The following is a 21,424-nucleotide window of genomic DNA, read 5'->3' as shown; positions in this document are numbered from 1 at the left end:
ATTCTAAATTCACTTTCTGTTATATTATTTAAATCCTTTTTGATCAGTTCATTAGCTATTGTTATTTCCTGGAGATTCTTCTGAGGGAATTATTCCGTTTGGTCATTTTGGATAGTCCCTGGAGTGGTGAGGACCTGCAGGGCACTTCCCCTGTGCTGTGGTGTATAACTGGAGTTGGTGGGTGGAGCCGCAGTCAGTCCTGATGTCTGCCCCCAGCCGGGGCCACAGTCAGACTGGTGTGTGCCTTCTCTTCCCCTCTCCTAGGGGCGGGATTCACTGTGGGGTGGCATGGCCCGTCTGGGCTACTTGCACACTGCCAGGCTTGTGGTGCTGGGGATCTGGTGTATTAGCTGGGGTGGGTAGGCAAGGTGCACGGGGGTAGGAGGGGCAGGCTTAGCTCGCTTCTCCTTAGGTGATCCACTACAGGAGGGGCCCCGTGGCAGTGCGATGGAGTCAGATCCGCTGCCGGAGGTTTGGCTCCGAAGAAGCACAGAGTTGGGTGTTTTTGCGGAGCGAGCAAGTTCCCTGGCAGGAACTGGTTTCCTTTGGGATTTTGGCTGGGGGATGGGCGGGGGAGATGGCGCTGGCGAGCACCTTTGTTCCCCACCAAACTGAGCTCTGTCATCCGGGGGGCTCAGCAGCTCTTACTCCCTTTGTCCTCCAGCCGTCCCGCTTTCTGAGCAGAGCTGTTAACTTATGACCTCCCAGCCGCTAAGTCGTGCTTGCTGTCGGAACACAGTCCGTCAGGCCCCTCCGCTTTTTGCAAGCCAGACTCGGGGGCTCTGCTTGGCCGGCGAGCCGCCCCTCCGCCCCGGCTGCCTCCCGCCAGTCCGTGGAGCGCGCACCGCCTCGCCGCCCTTCCTACCCTCTTCCGTGGGCCTCTCGTCTGCGCTTGGCTCCGACGACTCCGTTCTGCTAATCCTCTGGCGGTTTTCTGGGTTATTTAGGCAGGTGTAGGTGGAATCTAAGTGATCAGCAGGATGCGCGGTGAGCCCAGCGTCCTCCTACGCCGCCATCTTCCCTCTACCCCGACATTGACATTTTAAAGAAAACAGGCCAGGTTTTGCTTCTTGTTTTTTAATAGATTGTTTTTTCATCTTGAGGATTTCTGGTATTTTCTCATCATTTGATTCAGGTTATGTGTCCCTGGATACTGTCTCTGCAAAAGTGATGTTGTATTCTCAGGGTATCACATCTAGATGCATACAAGTGGTTTTTCTGCCCATCATTAGTGATGCTGACTTTGATCATACTGTTCAAAGTGTTTGGTTTCTCCACTATAGATGGCTCTTTCCTGCCTTGCAAACTAATAAGTAATCCTTGAGGGATGCTTTAAGACAAGTCTAATACTGTGTTTTTCACCAGACTTTCTCTACTAGATATAGCGTTCTCTGATTACTCTTTCCCAAGCCATCTTTACTATGATGGTTGCTAATTTGTATTTTTCTGACCCTGTCACTCCCTTGGTATGTATCAGTTGTCATTTGACTCTAAAGAAAAGCTCTCCTTTATCCCATTCTCTACATGTGTGTTGTATGTCTGTGTGTGTATATTTATCATCAGTATGGGATAATAGATTTCCTCATTTTCAGCAGTTTATGATTCATTACTGTCCTTGATTGTTTTGATGCTTAAATTGTCCCGGATTTGGCCAGCGGGGAGCTTTTTAAGCTGGCTCACATATCCTTTTGATGTGCTCCATCATTCATTCATTCATTCATTCATTGGTTTGAGTACTTCCTTAACTTTCTGAGTACAGGCATCTTATATCTTCCTCTACCTGACCCTAGATTCAGGCATGTCTCATAGGAGTACTTTTCTCCCTTCCTCTTTCCCTCCCCTCCTTCCTTCTTTCCTTACTTTTAGCATTGGTACTTTTGTGTGTGTGTGTTTATTTCTGAGAGAGAGAGAGAGAGAAAGAGAGCAAGCGAGCAGGGGAGGGGCAGAGAGAGAGGGAGACACAGAATCCAAAGCAGGCTGCAGGCTCTGAGTTCAGCACAGAGCCCGATGTAGGGCTCGAACTCACGGACTGCGACATCACCGACTGAGCCACCCAGGCGTCCCAGCACTGGTTCTTTAAAGTGGGGAATAGAATTTTTAAAAATCAAGATCTAGATGCCTGGTGTTCTCATTGCTACTGGCATCTTTGTTTGTGGACTTTTTTAGCAAACAAAGCTAGGACATACATTAATTAATCCATTTATTTATTAGAGATCATGAGTTTATCCTTGATATCTCCCAGTGTAGTCTGTTCTCACAAAGTTTGGTCTTCCATTCCATATTGTATCTCCTGCACCACTGGTCCCCTGGCTCCCAGTAACATCACCATATTTATTCATTTGCTTGATCTTATTATATGAGGTAGTTTTAGAATTGTTGTGTCTATACCACTATGAAAAGTGAAACTACCTAAAAGAGTTCAAGATTTGCCTCTTTGCGTTTGTTTTTTTCCCTAGACTACAGATACACAGATACATAAAGCACTGCACTGTGTTCAGAAGTTACTTAAATTAGTTCCCTGATGTTTTTCCTTCTTCAATGTGGTTATGTTATTCATTTGAAATGTTCATTTAGTTTTTGTTTTCAGTTTTCAGTGTTTTTTTTTTTTTTTCCTGTCCTTCTTGATTGAATTTTATGTTTTTAATATGTACTCTGTTGTAATGAATAACTGTGTGTACTTTTTCGGTGTTATTAATGTTATATCTTAAGGATAGATTCTAGAAGTACTGCTGAATCAAAGGTTAAATGAATGTTTAGTTTCATTAGATATTGCCAAATTCACTTCCATAGGGAATAGGCATCCTTACATTTTCTATAGTCTGTTTGACTTAGCCTTGCCAGCAAAGGCTGCTGTTAAACAGCTTTTGAATTTTTGTTAGTCTAATGGTTGAGGGTAGTATTTCAGCATAGTTTTAACGTGCATAATTCTCTTAAAGTTAAATTGGTCACATTTTCATATGGTTAAGAACCATTTTTATATCTTTTTTGTGAATTATTCATGTTTTGCTTATTTCTCTACAGGATATTTGGCTTTTTCTCCCTTAATTTTATAAGTTCTTTATTTTTTTTTTTAAGCTTACTTATTTATTTTTGAGAGAGCAAACTGGGGAGGGACAGAGAAAGGGAAAGACCATCCTGAGCAGGCTCCACACCATCAGCACAGAGCCCAACCTGGGGCTTGAACTCACACACTGTGAGATCATGACTTGAGCCAAGACCAAGAGTTGGCCACTTAACCAGCTGAGCCACCCAGGCATTCCTAAGTTCTTTAATATTAAGGATATTTGTTATTTTTGATGATATATTTTTTATATAGTTGTCCAGCTTGTCTTTGTGTCTTTTGACTTTGCTTATGTTTTGTTGTTTGTTTTTGCCATGCAAGTGTTTATTGTCATCGTGTTTATCCATCTTTTTATTCCATTTGGATTTGAGTACTTTTTAAAAAGCCTTTCTGTATGTTCAGGCTATAGAAGAATTCACTCATGTTTTCTTCTATTACTTGTATAGTTTTGTGTTTTATATTTATATATCTAATCCATTTTTTAGTTTGTTTTTATGGTTGAGTAATGAATCTTATTTTCTCTTTTTTTCCAAATAGCTATCCATTTGTCTCAATACTATTTCTTTAAAAAGGCCTTCTGTGGATATAACTGTCATATCATATACTTATTATATACTGGATTTATCTTATGCTATATACTAGATATTATCATATACTAGATTTCCACTTGTAGTTGCATCTGTTGATAATAGATTTGTTCTGTTCCATTGGTCTGTTTGACTATTCATGTACCAGGATTCATGTATTATTTTTATATATTTTTAAGTATGTTTAATTATTTTTAATATGTTTTAATGTCTGATAACAGGTCTGGTCCCTGCTCATAGCTTTCTTTTTTTTTTTTTTCATTATTTTCCTTGCTATTCTTGCATGTTTATTTTTTCTGTTGGACATGTCCTATCAATTGTCTACCTCCAGAATAAAAACAGGTGTTGATATTTTTATTCGACTAACATTAAATTTATCAACTAATTTAGAGAGAACTGACATCTTGATAATGTTGAGACACATACTAAGAACAGGAGATGTCTTAATATTTAAGTCCATTTTTATGTCTCTTAGGGGAGTTTTATAATTTTCTTAATAGATTTTAAAAAATATTTAAGTGTAAGTATATTTCAAAGTATTTTGCTCTTGTTGCCTTTGCAAACTGAGTTTTCTCTTCCTTTATGTCATCTAACTTCTTATTTGTCTATTGGATGAAGGTTATTTTTATGCTAATTTTATATGCTGCAAACTGAATGTTTCTGTTGACTTGGTTTTATCAATTCTTTAATTTTCTTTTTTTTTAATGCTTATTTTTGAAGGAGAGAGATAGAATGTGAGAGGGGCAGAGAGAGAGGGAGACAGAGAATCCGAAGCAGGCTCCAGGGTCTAAGCTGTCAGTAAAGAGCCTGACATGGGGCTCGAACTCACAATCTGTGCGATCGTGACCTGAGTGAAGTCAGTCACCCAACCGACTGAGCCACCCAGGCGCCCCTGATTCTTTAATTTTCTAATTGTACTACAGAGATACTTTTGCTTTGTCCCAATTATTATTTCTCTGATAGTTTTTTATTCTTATTGTTATGGTTAATACCTACAGTACAATATTAAACAGTAGTGAGAGATTTGCCATCCTTGCTTTGTTCCTGACCTTTGTGGACATACCTCTATTGTATCCCCTTTAAGTAAGACGCTAGCTTTAGGATTGAGGTTTATATTTGTATATAGATTCATGCTGAAGAATTTTCCTTCCGTTTTTAGTTTTTCAAGAGTTTTTTGAGGTACTGAATTTCATCCAAGGACTTTTCCGCATCTATGAAGATAAATGGTTCTTTTTATACCTATTAATATGATTAATTATGGTAATTGATTTCTAACCAGTTAAAGTATAAGCCCCTTTTAGAGTGTATGGTTTTCTTAATATGGTGTTCAAATCTATTTGATAATAGTTAGGATTTTTGCTTTGATATTTGTATTTGTTATCTATTGTTGAGTAATAAATCTCCTTAAAACTTACAGCTTAACACATAAACATTTATTATTTCTAGGGATCAGGAGTATGTGTGTGGCTTGATTGGGTGCCTCTGGCTTAGGGTCTCTCATGAAGCTATAATCAAGATACCCAGGAACCAACTGAGGGAAGATTGATTTGAAGCTTACTCAAGTGGCTATTGGCAGGCCTCAGGTCCTCACTGACTATTAGCTGGGGATATCAGTTTCTTGGGCTTGCCTGGACTTGCCATGGGGCTACTTACAACCTGGAAGTTTGTTTCCTCCAAATTGAGGGCTCTGAGAGAAAGAGAATAGATAAGATAGAAACCCACAGTCTTTGTAACCTAATCCTGGAAAGGAACATCCCATGTCTTTACTGTATTGTTTATTAGATGAGAGTCACTAGGTCCAGTCCAGTCAAGTGGAGAAGATTACATACACAAGGGTGTAAACACCAGGGGGGGCAGTGATCATTAGGGATCATCACGGAGACTGCCTGCTATAATATACCTAAATAATATTGGTCTAATTTCATTTTTTTGTGCTATATATATCAGATTTAGGTATCAGTGTTATACTTCATTAAAAGAATTGGGGCCTTTCTTCATTTTCTATCTCAAAAACAATATATGTGGCATTAGAACTACATGGTTTGTAAAGATTTGGTAAAATCTTCCTGTGAAACTATCTGGGTTTGGTACTTTTTTGCTTTCAATGAGTCTAGTGGCATTATAATTCTTTTGTTCTTGTAAGTTCTTTAGTTTTGTTATTTGCTTGGAGGCCCTGAGTTTTCTCTGTCTATGAAGTCTAGTGCTTTATTAGGATAAGTCTTAGAATTGATTCTTTATAGTCAGTTTCCCCAGGTATTGAATGAACCCTTTCAATAGGTAAATATTTGTTGTTTCATTTCCAGTTATTCATATATTATGTCTTCTTTGCCTATTTCTCTGACTCCTTTTTCTTTTTTTAATGAATTTCATTCTCTTGGTTGTTTTCCTGTTTTTCTTCAATGTCCTGTATTAAATTTTTATTTACGCTTATTCTTGTCTTTTATTTCTTTTTTGAGTTCAATCAACTTTCATTTATTTTATCTCCCAGCGCCTATTTTTTTTTTTTTTTTTTTTTTTTTTTTTTTTTTTTGGTATGTGTGTGGGTCCATTTCTAGTCCTGTTTTTTAAATTTCCTTTTTTCATGCAACTGTGCTACTTGAAGATACTGAATTCAGTTTGGAATGACCATTTTTCTTTCATGGGTTTTCTCAGGGAGGGAGGTGCTTTTCATTAGCTGAAATGTTTGAATTTACATGTTCTGCTTTATTCTTACAGTAGCTTTTTATACAATTAGCTTGATATTTTCTATTTCTGAATAATTTGTGGCTAGGATCCCTAATTTGAGAGTGCCAGCTTCTCACAGTTTAGTTTTGAATGGATGCATTAGTGATACAGTGGAAATGGGAGAGGAGTTGGCATGATTTGTATCTCTTTTGTTTTTACAGAATCTTTATTTTTCCCCTCTAATTTTTTTCTTTTATTTCTCTGAGGGTTTCACCTCTTCTCTACTTATCTGGGTCTTCTTTGGAAGCTGTGCTTATTCAAACTATCAATTTTAGCCTTTCTCACTTTCAGATTCCTTTTCTATAGCCAGTCCTATGAACCACCAAATCCCCAAGTTGTACTCAGTATTTTAGAACATAGTGTTAGATTTTCTCATTCTGGGGGTGATTTTGACTGTACTTCCTCAAAGTCTTCCATGTCCCTCTCCTGTTTTACATGGATTTCTTAAGCCCCCTCTTTATCACTTTGTGCCCATTGGCTTTCAGTGGCAGCAGGAAATGGTTTTTGTAATTTGGTGTTTATTTCCGTACCTGATAATATCAAAGATGTAGTATTCTCTGTCTCTGAGTAATCCTGTTGGCATGGTTTTCTTTCACTCCTTGCTAATTTTGTAATTTGGGGGAGGATGTGTGGAGAGATTAGGAATTACTTGGCAGCCATTTATCTTCCAGACCAACTCCTGAAATTTTAGTTTTTAAAACTTAGCAGATTTATCAGTAGAGTTTTCCAAACATTTAGGAAAGAAATAACATCAATATTACATACATTCTTTCACTGAAAAGAAGAAGTTATAATTCCTATCTCTTTTAATGAGTGTAATATTTATTCCAAAACCTAGAAATGACATTATAAGAAAGCAAATTATAGGTCAATCTCATAAACATAAATGTAAAAATCCCAAACAGAATATTAAAAAATTTAGTCAAATGATAAAAATGATAATGCATCATGACTACAAGGGGTTTATTCCCAAAATGCAAGGTTGGTTTAATATGCCATATTAACAACAACAACAACAACAACAACAAAGGGACACAGATCATTACAATCTGACAGATGCAGAAAAAGCATTTCACAGATTTCAACATCTGTTCATGATAGAAACTCTTAGCACCCTAGGTAGGAACTTTCTTAATCTAATAAAGGACATTTACAAAAATCCTACAGCAAACATCTCATAATGATAAAAATATTGAAAGCTTTCCCTCTGACATCAGAAACAAGGACAGTACTGTCACCACTTCTGGTCATCATTATACTAGGTATCCTAGACAGTTCACTAAGGCAAATTAAAGAAGTTGTAAGGATTGGATTATAAGAAATAAAATCTTATTCACATATGACATCATTGTGATCCAAATGAATATATAGCTAATGTATTAGAATTAGTCAATTTTATAAGTTTGTTGGCTTCCAAGGTCAATAAAAATCAAAGCATTTCTATATGCCAAGTAGCAAACAAATAAACAACAAAATTTAAAAAATAATACCATTCAAAGTAGCATTAGGAAAAAAAACCCTAACGCCTAGGAACAAATCAAAACAAAAGGTATGTCAGAATTCTGCATTGAGAGCTAGAAAACATTACTGAGAGAAATTAAGACCTAAATGGTGAAATAGAAATATACCATGTCCATGGAATAAAAGACTCAATGTTGTAAAGATTCAGTTCTCTGCCAAAATAATCCACATAATCAATGTAGTTCCAGTAAAAATTCCAGCAAATTGGTGTGTGAGTGAGTGAGTGAGTGAGTGAGAGAGAGAGTGTGTGTGTGTGTGTGTGTGTGTGTGTGTGTATGTGAATTGACAGCCTCTAAAATTCATATGGAAATGCAGAGTACAAAGAAGAACTGAAGTGGTCATGAAGAACAAAGTTGGAAGGTTTAAAATACCAGAGAGCAAAGTTTAAACTACCTGTTATGAAACTAAAGTAATTTAAACAGTCTGCTATTTGTACATACAAGGGTAGAAAAATTGACCAGTAGAGTTCAGAAACAGATCCAAAATATATGGTTATTTAATCAAAGAGGAATGTTACACTTTTAGTGCGTTAGGAAAGAATGGTCTCAAAAAAAAAAAATTAAAAAAATTTAAAAAAAGGAAGGAATGGTCTCTTTAGTGAGTGTATATATATATGTGTACAATCAATTCAAGATGAATTGCAGGTAGAAAAGTGAAAGGTAAAACAGTGAAGCTATTTGAAAGAATACAGGAGAATATCTGGTCTTGAAGTAGTCAAAGATTTCTAAAACAGGACACAATAATCACTAACCATAAAGAAAAAGATTGATGAATTAGACTGTATTAAAGTTAATCAAAAACATAACTTCTATCAAAAACATATCGAAGAGGATGAAAATGCAACCTGCAGAGTGAGAGATTATCTCAAAATTTATATCTTACAAAAGACATAGCTAGAATATGTAAAGAACCCCTTCAAAGCAATAAGAGAGACAATCCAGGGGCACCTGGGTTCAGTCTGTTAAGCGTCCTACTTCATTCAGCTTGGGTCATAATCTCACAGCTGTGAGTTCAAGCCCCACGTCTGGCTCTGTGCTGACAGCTCAGAGCCTGTAGCCTGCTTCAGATTCTGTCTCTGTCTCCCTGTCTTCTCTCTCCCACCCCCTCAAATATAAATAAACATTAAAAAAAAAAAAAAAGGCAACCCAGTTAAAATAAATGGACAGAAAACTTGAACTGACTTTTCAGAGGATATCTGAATAGCCAAAAAAAAAAAAAAAAAAAAAAAATAGATAAAAAAGCACTGAACTTCATTAGCAATTAAAGAACTGAATTAGAATCACTACTTTTCACTGTGTTCCCATAAGAAAAGCTAAAATGAAAAAGATGGAATATATCAATTGCAACTCTCAGAAACTACTGATGGGAGTGTAAGTTGGTACAATGGAAAATGCCCAGTATCTACTAAAGTTGAATGTCACATACCCTATGTCACAGTAATTCTATTTCTGTGTATATGTGGTTGATAGAAATTATGGCCTTCCCTAAATGTCTATATCCTAACCCTTGGAACCTGTGATTATATTACATTATATGTCAAGGGGGAATTAAGTTGCTGATGGATTATGGACTTAAGGTTGATACTCAGCTGACCTTAAAATAGGGGGATTATCCTGGGGGACTGGGCCCAGTGTAACCACAAAGTTCCTAAAAATGCTAGAGGGAAGCTGAAAAGTTCCAAGTCAGAAAAGGAGGTTTACTGACAGAAGCAAGATCAGAGTTGCTTCTCACACACAACTGTGAGAAGGGTTTAACCCATCAGGGCAACCTTTGAAGATGGAGGGAGGATGGCCATGAGCCAAGAATTGTGATTAGGCTCTAGAAACTAGAAAAGGCAAGGAAATGGACTCTCCCCTAGAGTCTCCAAAAGGAATGTAGTCCTACTGAAATCTTGATGTTAAACTAGTGAGTCTTGTTGGACTTTAACCTACAGAACTGCAATAGATAACTAATGTAGTATAAATGCAATAGAAATGCCTACAGTTGTTTATCTACAGACACATACTAGAATGTTCATAGCAGTACCATTCATAATAGCTAAAAATAGGAAACAGTCCTAAAGATCCTTCATCAAATGGAAGGGAGAAATCAGAGTAGACAAGGTTAATTGAAATATCTTAATGGTTCATGTAATCACAATGTGATAGTCTGATGAATTCATTTTCAATATAGAAATTACCTGCCAAAGTGATATTGACCAATTTAAGACCAGTGTTGGGTAGTCAGGGTGCACTGTATTTTGAGATACTAGACATAAAATGGAAATATTACTTCATGCAGAAGTTTACCATTTGATTAATATATAGAGTATTTATTAAAATTTACATTGTGGGGCACCTGGGTGGCTCAGTTGGTTAAGTGCTGACTCTTGGTTTCAGCTCAGGTCATGATCTCATGGTTTGTGGGTTCAAGCTCCCATGTTGGGCTCTGCACAGTGTGGAGCCTGCTTGAGATTCTCTCTCTCCCACTCTCTCTGCTCCTCTCCCTCACATGCCCACTTTCTCTCTCTCAAAAAAAAAGTTAAATTGTGCATGGAAATGATTCTCACCAATTTCAGGATATTAGCTGCTGCTGGAGACAGAAAGAAGTCAGGAAGAGAAGGCAAAGGGATGAGAATAGAGTTCAGAAATAAGTGTGGCAAAATGTTAACATCCTTAAAATCTGGGTGGTGGATACATGAGTGTGTTATTTTCTGTGTATTTGAAATATTTTGCAATTAGAAAAAGTTCTTAACAGAGTACAGGAATTAATATTGCATTAACTGTGATATATACCTTTTTTCCCCCACATTCAGTCAGGCCTTAATTAGATTTCTGTAACATGTTGTTCTTTAAAGTGATAGCAGAGAACCAATCATGCCTTTATATTCTGGTTTCACTAAGTTAATATTGGAGAAAAAAGTCTTGTTTGGGGTTCTGGAACTTTGTAGGTGTAGTGTCTTCATTTCTGAAATCTGGATTCCTTAACAGGTATTAGAGTCCTTTTAACATTCACCTAAAAGTAGTAATGCTATAGTTCCAGCAAATCCTCATTTTTTCTTTCTTTTTTAAAGAAGAATTTAACATTTATTTATTTTTGAGAGAGAGAGAAAGAGCGAGCAAGCGGGGGGGGGGGGGGGGGGGGGGGAGAGAGAGAGCAAAAGAGACACAGAATCCAGGGCAGGCTCCAGGCTCTGCGCTGTCAGCACAGAGCCCGTTGCGGGGCTCGAACTCATGAACTGCAAGGTCATGACCTAAGCTGAAGTCAGACGTTTAACCAACTGAGCCACCTAGGGACCCCTTATTTTTTCTTCCTAATGGAGACTGTTTTCCCCATAGAGTCTTTACTCACTAACAACTAGAACAATGGAACAAAAAGAATCCTTGGATAGTTAGCAAAAGAAGGTGAAAGGTGAGAAGTGGGTGATGGTGGTGGGAGCCACCTGTTGCAGGGCTGTAAGAAAAATGTGTGAGGGCTGGAAAATTAATAGCACAGTGGAATGAAAGGAAAGTCAGGCTAAGTACTACTATGCATTTAGGTGATGTAGTGGACAGAATAGCAGCACCTCCCCCCGCAAGATGTCTGCCCACATTTTGTTCTTCCTCAGAATTTGTTACACGTTGATCCTTGAACAACATGGGTTTGTATTACATGGGTCTACTTATACCTGGATTTTTCACAGTACTGTAAATGTATGTACTCTTCCTTATGGTTTTCTTAATATTTTCTTTTCTCTAGCTTACTTTATTGTGAAAATATATAATACATATACAAAATATTTGTTAATTGACTATGTCATTGGTAAGGCTTTTTGGTCAACAGTAGACTATTAGGAGTTAAGTTTTGGGGGAGTCAAAAGTTATACATAGAGTTTTGACTGTGTGGAGTCAGCACCCCTAACACCCATGTTGTTCATGTATTAACATTTGACATAAGAGAACTTGTGGCTGTGATTAAGGTTCTGGACTCTAAAACAAGGAGATTATTCTGGATTATCTGGGTGGACCCAATCTAATCATATGAGCCTTTAAAAAATAAAGACATGAGGCAGAATGGAAAGTCAGAGAGATGAGAGGCATGAAAAGTCTTTGAAGATGGAGAAAGGGGACCTCAAACCAAGGAAATGCAGGTTGTGTTTAGAAGATAACAATTCCCCAACTGAAAACCAGCACAGAAATAGGGACCTTAGTTCTAAAATTGCATGGAACTTAATTTGGCCAACAGTCTGACAAAGTTTGGAATTATATTAGTGTCTAGAGACACCAGAAAGGAAAGCAAGTCTTGCCTACATGTTGATTCAGCCTTGTGAGACTAAGCAGTGGATCCTCGTTGAGCCATGGTTACCCAGACTTCTGACCTATAGAATTGAGGTAATTAGTGTTAAGCCACTGAATTTGTGTTATAGCATCAATAGTAAATAATACAGGTGATGATATTTTAAAAATGTGCTTTCTGTTTATAACAGGATATGTGCTCATTCTAGTAAATATGAATCACCTGGGGATTTTACTAAACTACACAGTTCTGTTTTCATAGATCTGAGGTTAAGCCTTGAGATGATGCTGATGTTGCTGGTCCACACAACCACACATTGAATAACAAGATTCTAGATTATCTTTAAAATATAGTAATGTGTAGAGTAAAAAATTAAAGTTGTTATCATCCAAAGGTAACTAGCATTAATGCTGTGGTGTGATTTCTTTATGTCTTTTTAAAATAGACATTAAGGGGCGCCTGGGTGGCGCAGTCGGTTAAGCGTCCGACTTCAGCCAGGTCACGATCTCGCGGTCCGTGAGTTCGAGCCCCGCGTCGGGCTCTGGGCTGATGGCTCAGAGCCTGGAGCCTGTTTCTGATTCTGTGTCTCCCTCTCTCTCTGCCCCTCCCCCGTTCATGCTCTGTCTCTCTCTGTCCCAAAAATAAATAAACGTTGGAAAAAAAAATTAAAATAGACATTAATTTTCTATTAAAAAAATTAGGATCACATGGTATATAGTTTATAAAATGGAAGTGTTCCTGTATTATTAAATTAAATATGCTTGAAAACATGAATTTAATAAGTATAAAATATTCCATCAATATGGATGTACTAAAATATTCTGCTTTGGTTGTTTCCAACTTTTCTCCATTATGATTAATGCTATGATAATTACCTTATAAATAATGCTTTTCCACATTTCAGATTATTTCCTTAGAATAAATCCTGCAAATAGTTCAAGTACTTAATCAAAGGATATGAAGATGTTATAACTTTTTCATCCAAAGTGCCAGGTTAAGGGGCGCCTGGGTGGCGCAGTCGGTTAAGCGTCCGACTTCAGCCAGGTCACGATCTCGCAGTCCGTGAGTTCGAGCCCCGCGTCGGGCTCTGGGCTGATGGCTCAGAGCCTGGAGCCTGTTTCCGATTCTGTGTCTCCCTCTCTCTCTGCCCCTCCCCTGTTCATGCTCTGTCTCTCTCTGTCCCAAAAGTAAATAAAACGTTGAAAAACAACAACAACAACAACAACAACAACAAAAAAACAAAGTGCCAGGTTATCCTTCAGGAAAGATTCTGCCAATTTATATTAATACCAGCTGTATATGTGTGTCTGTTTGAGAGCATCCTGTCTTATAGGAGTATAATCTTTAATTTTTCATAAATTTTTTTAAGCTTATTTATTTATTTTGAGAGAGAATGAGGAGGGGAGGGCAAAGAGAGAGGGAGAGAGAGAATCCTAAGCAGACTCCACGTTGTTAGTGCAGAGTATGATGCAGAGCTTGATCCCATGAGATCATGACCTGAGCTGAAATCCTAAATCAGACACTTATCTGACTGAGCCATCCAGGTGCCCCATGAATATAATCTTTTAAAACAGCTTTTCTAATTTTGATAATCAAAAATTAAATTTTATTTGAATTTGCAATTTTAAAGGTTTTTGGTAATACATAAATTTTCACATTCACTGGTGTGTGTGTGTGTGTGTGTGTGTGTGTGTGTGTGTGTATGTGTGAATTGTCTGCATTTTCTTTTCCTGGTTTTCTTTGGAAGATCAAAGATTTAGCTGTTTATACACAATGAAAAACATTTTTATTCCTATATCTCCCTAGTGAAATAAAATTCTCACCTATGCAGTTTAGAGTCTGCCTAATTTGTTTCCATTCTTTAACATTGTTTTCATGAATGTAAATAAACCTTAACCCAAAGTATTAGCATTTCTAGCTGCTACCCATTAGTTCAAGGTATATTACAAAGAAAGGGAGCTGTAAGCATGCTTGTCCCAAGGGAGCTAGGTAGGTAGTAACCCTTTTCTTAAATAAAACGCAAAATATTTATACATAACATGCACCCACTTGCAAAGAGACAAATGTGCATGCTTGTGTGCACACACACATAGACACACACACACACGCAATATCCCAGATCTCAGAATAATTACAAAGCAAACTCCATTTTTGATGTGGCAGTGCCTGTTCTCTGAATATGAGATGTCTACCTCCGTAAGCAGTCACATTGCCTGTGTTAGCTTGTTTTGTAGTTACCAACATTATTATGTGGAAATTCTTTAGATCCTGTAATATCAAGAAAATTCACCTCTGAGCAGGCTAAGATTACTGAATATTAAAATCAGAGTTGATGTCCCAAAATATTTTCACACACATGAATACAGAAATTCACACATTCAACCATATACTTTCTTATTCAGGCTGTCTCTGCATAAAATAAATGGAGCCTCATGAGGCCAGTCACCCGAGGGTAGGAATCCTGAGAATAGGGGAGAATCTTTGGGTTCTTGCCTTCTCTTTTCCATAATATGTCAAGAGATGTGAGATCAGGTAGAAAGTAGGAGGGAGAAGGTGCCAGGAAGATAAGTACATGTGCAAACAAGTGCTTATGGTCAAGCCTGGACTTTAAAGTATTGTGATCAGAGGTGCTGTTGCTAATTATATATGTTTTACATACCACATTTCCACATGTCACCACAATTTGCTTTATTGGCTTTGGCTCTTAATATGCACTGTCAAAGGACTAGCAGTTTATGGTACTAGACCAAAGTTTGTTTAAATTGATGATTCCAAACTTTAAATTTATGACATCATGTTAGTTTGTAATATGAATGTTTTCTTTAAAACTTTAAAATATTTATGCTTTTACTTATATTACACAGTATTCCTTAAGCTAATCTTAGATATATGTCTATTTAAAAAAAAATCAACTTGGAGTCTTTTGCTTCAGCCTTATCTATAGTAGAACACAGTTATTCTACCTTTATCTGGAAATAAAAATTGTAATATAGGGGCACCTGGCTGGCTTGGTCAGTGGGAGTGTGTGACTCTTGATCTTGGGGTTGTGAGTTGGAGCACCACATTGGGTGTAGAGATTACTTAAAAAAATAAAACCTTTAAAATAATTGTATATATTTTGTAGTCTTGTTAACAGATTTGAGGAAGGATAGTATACCATCATTTGCTGGGCTTCATGGTATAAGTATAGTTCTTTTACTTTCATATAGTTCTTTTACTTTTGTAGTGACCTATCAATGCAACCAACTTAATAAAAGCTAGTACACATAGAGTTTAATATATGTCAGGCACTGTGAGGCTACAAAATATAAACATTTATATTCTAAAGTATAAATAATACTGTTCTCTACTATGGATGTGGCTGAGGCCGATGTCACACTTTTTTTTTTTTTTTAAACAAATATGGGTGCCTGGGTGGTTCAGTTGATTGAGCTTCTGACTCTTGATTTTGGCTCAGGTCATGATCTCATGGTTTGTGGGATCAAGCCTTTCTCTCTCTCTCTCTCTTCTCTCTCTGCCCTTCCCCGCGCCGCCCCCCCCTGCTCGTGTGCTCTCTCTCAAAAAATGGATAAACTTAAAAAAAAATCACAAACACAGTCACTCCTCTAGGACTTTATTTAAATGAATTGTGGCATACATATTGTAAACACGTTTCGTATATTAACTTAATATTCATAATAATTCTATGGCATAAGTACTATTATCATATCTATTTTATAAACAAGCATACCAAAGCCCAGGGATTTTAAGTAATTTAATCTTCCTCATCCTTTTTATACTGTGACTTCTTCTGTGCTGTATTTTACAGGGTGTAGTATGCAACCAGTCTATTGGGAAAGCCTGCAGTCTGGCTCAAGTCTATGCACTTCACATCAAAGCCTAATTGTCTCCCAACACAATTATTTGTTTCTGAATTCTTTATTGCAGAGTTCACTAAAAGTACTGTTATTTAGAAACAAACAGTTCTTAAAATGTATAACTTTTACTAAAAAACTTAAGAAAAATTTAATTGTTTTAAAATTGTTTTTCTTGAATACATTTGTTCAAAGGCCTGGAACTTAACAGTCAACTTATTAGAAAGTACTAGCACATTGAACAGTCCTTTCAGGTGTCAAGACTGACTTTGTAACACCTGCCACCGGTGTTAGTTTTTCTCGTTATGGGTAGTTTACTGTTGCAGCCATACAGTAATGAGGAGTGTATCTACATTTGATTAATTTCCTCATCTCCTGTCTGAGGTGTCACAGGAGATTTTGAACATTGACAATAATAATTATACTAATAGAAGATATTTTTAATTCTTTTGTCAAAATAAAGGAGTTTAATGTCATTTTATAAATTGAGTCTGCTGTAATTCATCAGAATTTTAAGGTTTAGGTCTTCCAGTTTTCCATGTAGATTATTCCCTGCAGTAAATTACATTAATAGGTGGAATAACTGCATCTACATTCTAGAAGTAATTAATTAGTGTATAATCCTGTAAGGTTGATTAGGAAGCTGTTTCTATTTTTGGATATATCTTGTTGATTGGACATTTTCTTTGTAGGTTATGGTTATCAACATTTAAAGTTTTATGTTTAAACGTTAATTTTTGGATTAATGGTCTTGTGTAGGTTATCATCTGAATGTTCCGTATTTCTCTTTCTGTTAAACTACCTTGTGTTCTTTTGCCAATAATTTTTTTGGTAGTATTTACTAATGTATATTAAATGTTGGGGCACCTGGGTGGCTCAGTTGGTTAAGCATCCAACTCTTGATCTCTGCTCTGGTCATGATCCTACTGCTCATGAGTTCAAGCCACACCTTGGGTTCTGTGCTGTTAGAGCCCACTTGAAATTCTCTCTCTCCCTCTCTCTCTCTGTCCCTACCCTGCTTGCACATGCTCTTGTGCTTTCTCTAAATAAATAAACTTCAAATGTATATCAGTACACAAACACATCCTAGGCATATGTAAAAAATGGATATTGGGGCACCTGGGTGGCTTAGTCGGTTAAGCCTCCGACTTTGGCTCAGGTCATTATCTCATGGTTTGTGAGTTTGAGCCCCGCCTCAGCCTCTGTGCTGACAGCTCAGAGGCTGGAGCCTATTTTCAGATTCTGTGTCTCCTGCTTTCTCCCCCTACCCCGTTCACACTGTGTCTCTCTCAAAAAATAACCATTAAAAAAATTTTTTTTTAAGTGGATGTCAGAGTTTGATCACAACAGGTAGGTTTTACAAAGATTACCTCAAGATTTGTTAAGAGTTGTAAAATATGATTCAAAATGGCATACCTCACCTTGTAAGATACGGCAAAGGAAAAAAAAATACATGGTATAAAGTTGGATTCTTCTTTAGAAGCAGACAATTCCAAATATAAGCAAGGTTACATAGATAATATCTTTTATTGTCATAAACTCATCTACATTTTCCTAACATTCAGGCTTTAACCAACTTTTATATGTTCAGCTGAATCTAAATGAATTTATTTCCGACATAATCCTTTTCTGTATTGTAGGCACAGTTGAGCCAACATCCGTGTCAATTCTAGGATATAATTTAGAACCATGACGTACTCAATTTATGCTGTGAAAAGTTTTATCGAGTTGTGTTCAGTATTTTTAAAATTTTTTTTTAATTTAATGTTTATTTTTGAAGGAAAGAGAGCATAAGCGGGGGAGGGGCAGAGAGAGGGAGACACAGGATCCAAAGCAGGCTGCAGGCTGTCAGCACAGAGCCCGATGAGGGGCTCGAACTCACAAGCTGTGAGATCATGACCTGAGCTGAAGTCAGATGCCCAACCGACTGAGCCATCCAAGTGCCCCGAGTTGTGTTCAGGATTAACAGCATTCCTATCTCTAAGACTATTAGACATTATTCCTATGATTTCTATTCCATTTTAATTTTTGACATTGTTTTCTGTTTATTACAAGGCAAGTACTCTCAGTTTTGGGGTTAGATTCAGATTCTTAGGAGATTTGTTCCTTCTTCCCATTTAAATTCATTGAAAACTATTTTCAGGGCTGTTTGCCTCTAAAAGCAATTGTTCATAACTGAGGCAGATTTTCCCTTGTAGGAATTCACAGCTGTGAAGAGAAAGTTCTCTTTCCCAGTGGGTTACTAAATAGGCTTTTGTGAGAATTTACTGGAATATTTTTCCTGATGAAAGAGTCAAAGACTAAGAGTCTGTTGTTCTTGGTGCTAATAGAACCAGAACACCTGCAGCTGAGCATTTACACTTTGGAAAGCAGAACTAATGTAAGGTCTTCTTTTATGTAGGGAGTAGTTTGAAAGCAATAATTTTTCTTAAAAAATTACAATTCAGACATGATCTTTGTTCCAAATTAGAGGTTTTAACAGTGAAAGCTCATTGAAGTATGCAGTCAAAATAAAACTCACATACAGCATTTCCTATGTAGTATAGCTTTGTGCATTCTGCTAATGTACACATATTTAATTGGCAAACATGAAGCCTTTTACTGTGTCCACTGATTTGTGTTAATACTTCCCTTTCTTGTTCCACTTTGTTTCTTAATCACCCAATTCATAAAAACCCCTTGGGGGAAATGCATCCCTGCTATAGGAAATCACTACTCAACCCAAGCCACTGTCAGCTTTCTTAATGGCACCTGTTTCCATCCTAGTCTCGCTTCCCTGTGTACTGTGAGGTTAAGAGCACACATAGTGAGCTAACCTTCCTGTGTTTAAATTTCGGCTGTTACAGTGGCATGGCCTTGAGTGAGCTATTTATTTCATCTCTAGGTGGCTTCAGCTTCCCTCTGTAAAATGGATATTACGGTACCTCATCTGCTTTTTCCATCCATATCCTCATTGTGTAGTCCCTTGCCCCATTTTTTCCTTATAGCACTTATCCCCACTGGTTCTATATCGTTCAGTATCTTTCTCTCCTAACAGGAGTGTAAACTCAGCACAGGGTTTTATTTTGGTGATTGTTGTAGTCCCACACCTAGACAACCTGGCATAGGTGGTGCTTAGTAAATACTTGCTAAAAGGCTGTATACAGATGCTGGGTTAAGAACCAATGTTTTCCTGACAACTACTGACCTTACTTTTATTATGCACCTTTTTTTTTTTCTTTTTCCCATGGTATGACCCTGACATTTCCTACTCCAGTATTTTTACTTAATCCAGGTTTTCTCATTAGGCCACTATTCACTTTTAAAAGATAATCTGGGCTTTTAGAAATAAAAACTAAATTCTTATTTTGCAAAATAAAGGATAAGCCAGCACAGTGAAACTGCTGATACTATTTTCAAAGGGAAATATTCAGTACTATGTAGTAAATTGAACTGTATACTTATCCAGATAGTTTGAACTTTTAGTTTTTAATATAACAGATCTACTGACCTATAAAGATCCATGGACATTTCAGATCAGATAATGAATAATACTTTGAGTAAAGCACATATACTTACAGTTACATATACTTAGTTACAATTAAGTTTTTCTTTTTTCTTTTGCAGATTAATGACGCCAGAGAGTGAGATAAGATTTGTCCACAAAGAGATGGGTATAATACCAAGCTGGGGCGGTGCTACCCGACTAGTTGAAATAATCGGCAGTAGACAAGCTCTCAAAGTATTAAGTGGGGCCCTCAAACTGGACTCAAAAAAAGCTTTAAACATAGGAATGGTTGACGAGGTCTTGCAGTCTTCAGATGAAACTGAATGTCTAGAAGAGGCACAAGAGTGGCTAAAGCAGTTTATCAAAGGGCCACCAGAAGTAATTAGAGCTTTGAAAAAATCTGTTTCTTCAGGTAAAGAGCTTTGTTTTGAGGACGCATTACAGAATGAAAGAGACCTTTTAGGAACAGTTTGGGGGGGACCTGCAAATAAAGAGGCTATTGCTAGGAGACGAAAATTTGATAAATAATTTTTTAAAATATGACGTACTACAAGAAAAACTCCAATAAATTAATAATTATAAAGTTAAATATTAACTAGGAATACCAGAATTACTTTGAAGGCTACACTTAGTATTTGATTTAATAATTTTTTAATATCTGAACTCATTGACCTAGTTTTCAGTATATTTGGGTAATTATCAAGTAATGTAGAACATTTGGTTAAAATATACAACACTTTTGGCTTAAAAATTATCAATTCCATAGTTCTTAGCCTGTAACAAAAGACCAGTTTTTGAGAGGAAAAACCTCTCTACAGAACCTATTCCTGGGTTATTTTTCATGGTGTCTGTTCAGTCTTATCTGGAAATAATTTACAAAAATAACAGTGAAATTTGCACTAAAGAACAAAAGTGGAAGAGGGGTCAGGGAACAAGATAAGAAAAGGTATCATTTTCTTCTGCCTTAATCAGCGGTAATAGGTAAAGAATTGGGGAGAGGTGCTTGGCTGGCTCTGTTAGTGAAGCATGTGACTCTTGATCTTGGAGTTGTGAGTTTGAGCCCCATGTTGGATATAGAGATTACTTAAAAAATAAAAGAATGTTTAAAAATAACTGGAGGAATGCCTGGGTAGCTCAGTCGGTTGAGCATCCAACTCTTGATTTCAGCTCAGGCCATGATCTCATAGTTCTTGAGGCTGAGCCCCCTGTCCACAAAGAGCCTGCTTGGGATTCTCTCTCCCTCTCTCAAAATAAATAAATAAACTTAAAAAATTTGGGGAATTGGGGCACCTGGGTGGCTCACTCGGTTAAGCGTCCAACTTTGGCTCAGGTCATGATCTTGCAGTTTGTGAGTTCAAGCCCTGCGTCAGGCTCTGTGCTGACAGCTTAGAGCCTGGAGCCTGCTTCTGATTCTGTGTCTCCCTCTCTCTCTGCCCCTCCCCTGTTCACGATCTGTCTCTCAATAATAAATAAACGTTAAATTTTTTTTTAAATAAAAAAATAAAATTTGGGGAATGGCTTTTTTCTATGGCTCTTTTAAATAAAAATGCTCCCCACCTTACCACCCTACAAAATTTGGAGCCTTACTGCATATTTTAGTAGTTTCTACTTTAAATGATCTACTAAACAACCATAGCCATCACGTGGAAAGTCTACTGACTCTACAAAATTGGCCATGCATTTGTATGCCCTGGGATTTCCGAACTAGTAAGTAGTACTGTTTACTTTACACAGTAATACAATTTAACTTTACATCAAAACGTCCTGACATCAAAAGGACTCATGATGCATCACTGTTACATTCGCATTTTATATCAGATTTCTATTTTTTTCTGAAAAGTGGCTAACCTTTCTTTTTTAGAACTAGCTCTATTTTGAAAGTACACTTAATAAAAATGCACAGCTCAAACTTTTATGATCTCAATGACACAGGCTT

The 21,424-nt window shown here is 37.1% G+C and overlaps 1 protein-coding gene across 4 annotated transcripts in view; it reads left to right on the top strand.

Annotated features, from left to right (window-relative positions):
* Window positions 1-20,438, top strand: part of ECHDC1 (ethylmalonyl-CoA decarboxylase 1) — a 43,121-nt gene extending 22,683 nt beyond the window's left edge. For all 4 annotated transcript variants that reach the window (XM_040474578.1, XM_040474577.1, XM_040474576.1 and 1 more), the window contains one exon: window positions 19,608-20,438. In XM_040474578.1, the coding sequence (XP_040330512.1) occupies window positions 19,608-20,016 (409 nt within the window). In that variant the 3' untranslated portion in view covers window positions 20,017-20,438. The remainder of the gene's footprint in view (window positions 1-19,607) is intronic.
* The last annotated feature ends 986 nt before the right edge of the window (window positions 20,439-21,424 follow it).

The sequence above is a fragment of the Herpailurus yagouaroundi genome, unplaced genomic scaffold (assembly GCF_014898765.1).
Source record: "Herpailurus yagouaroundi ecotype Mexico unplaced genomic scaffold, PumYag 139, whole genome shotgun sequence".
Lineage (NCBI taxonomy): Eukaryota > Metazoa > Chordata > Mammalia > Carnivora > Felidae > Herpailurus > Herpailurus yagouaroundi.
Note: the sequence above shows the minus strand (reverse complement) of the source record. Positions and strands in the feature narration are given on the sequence as shown.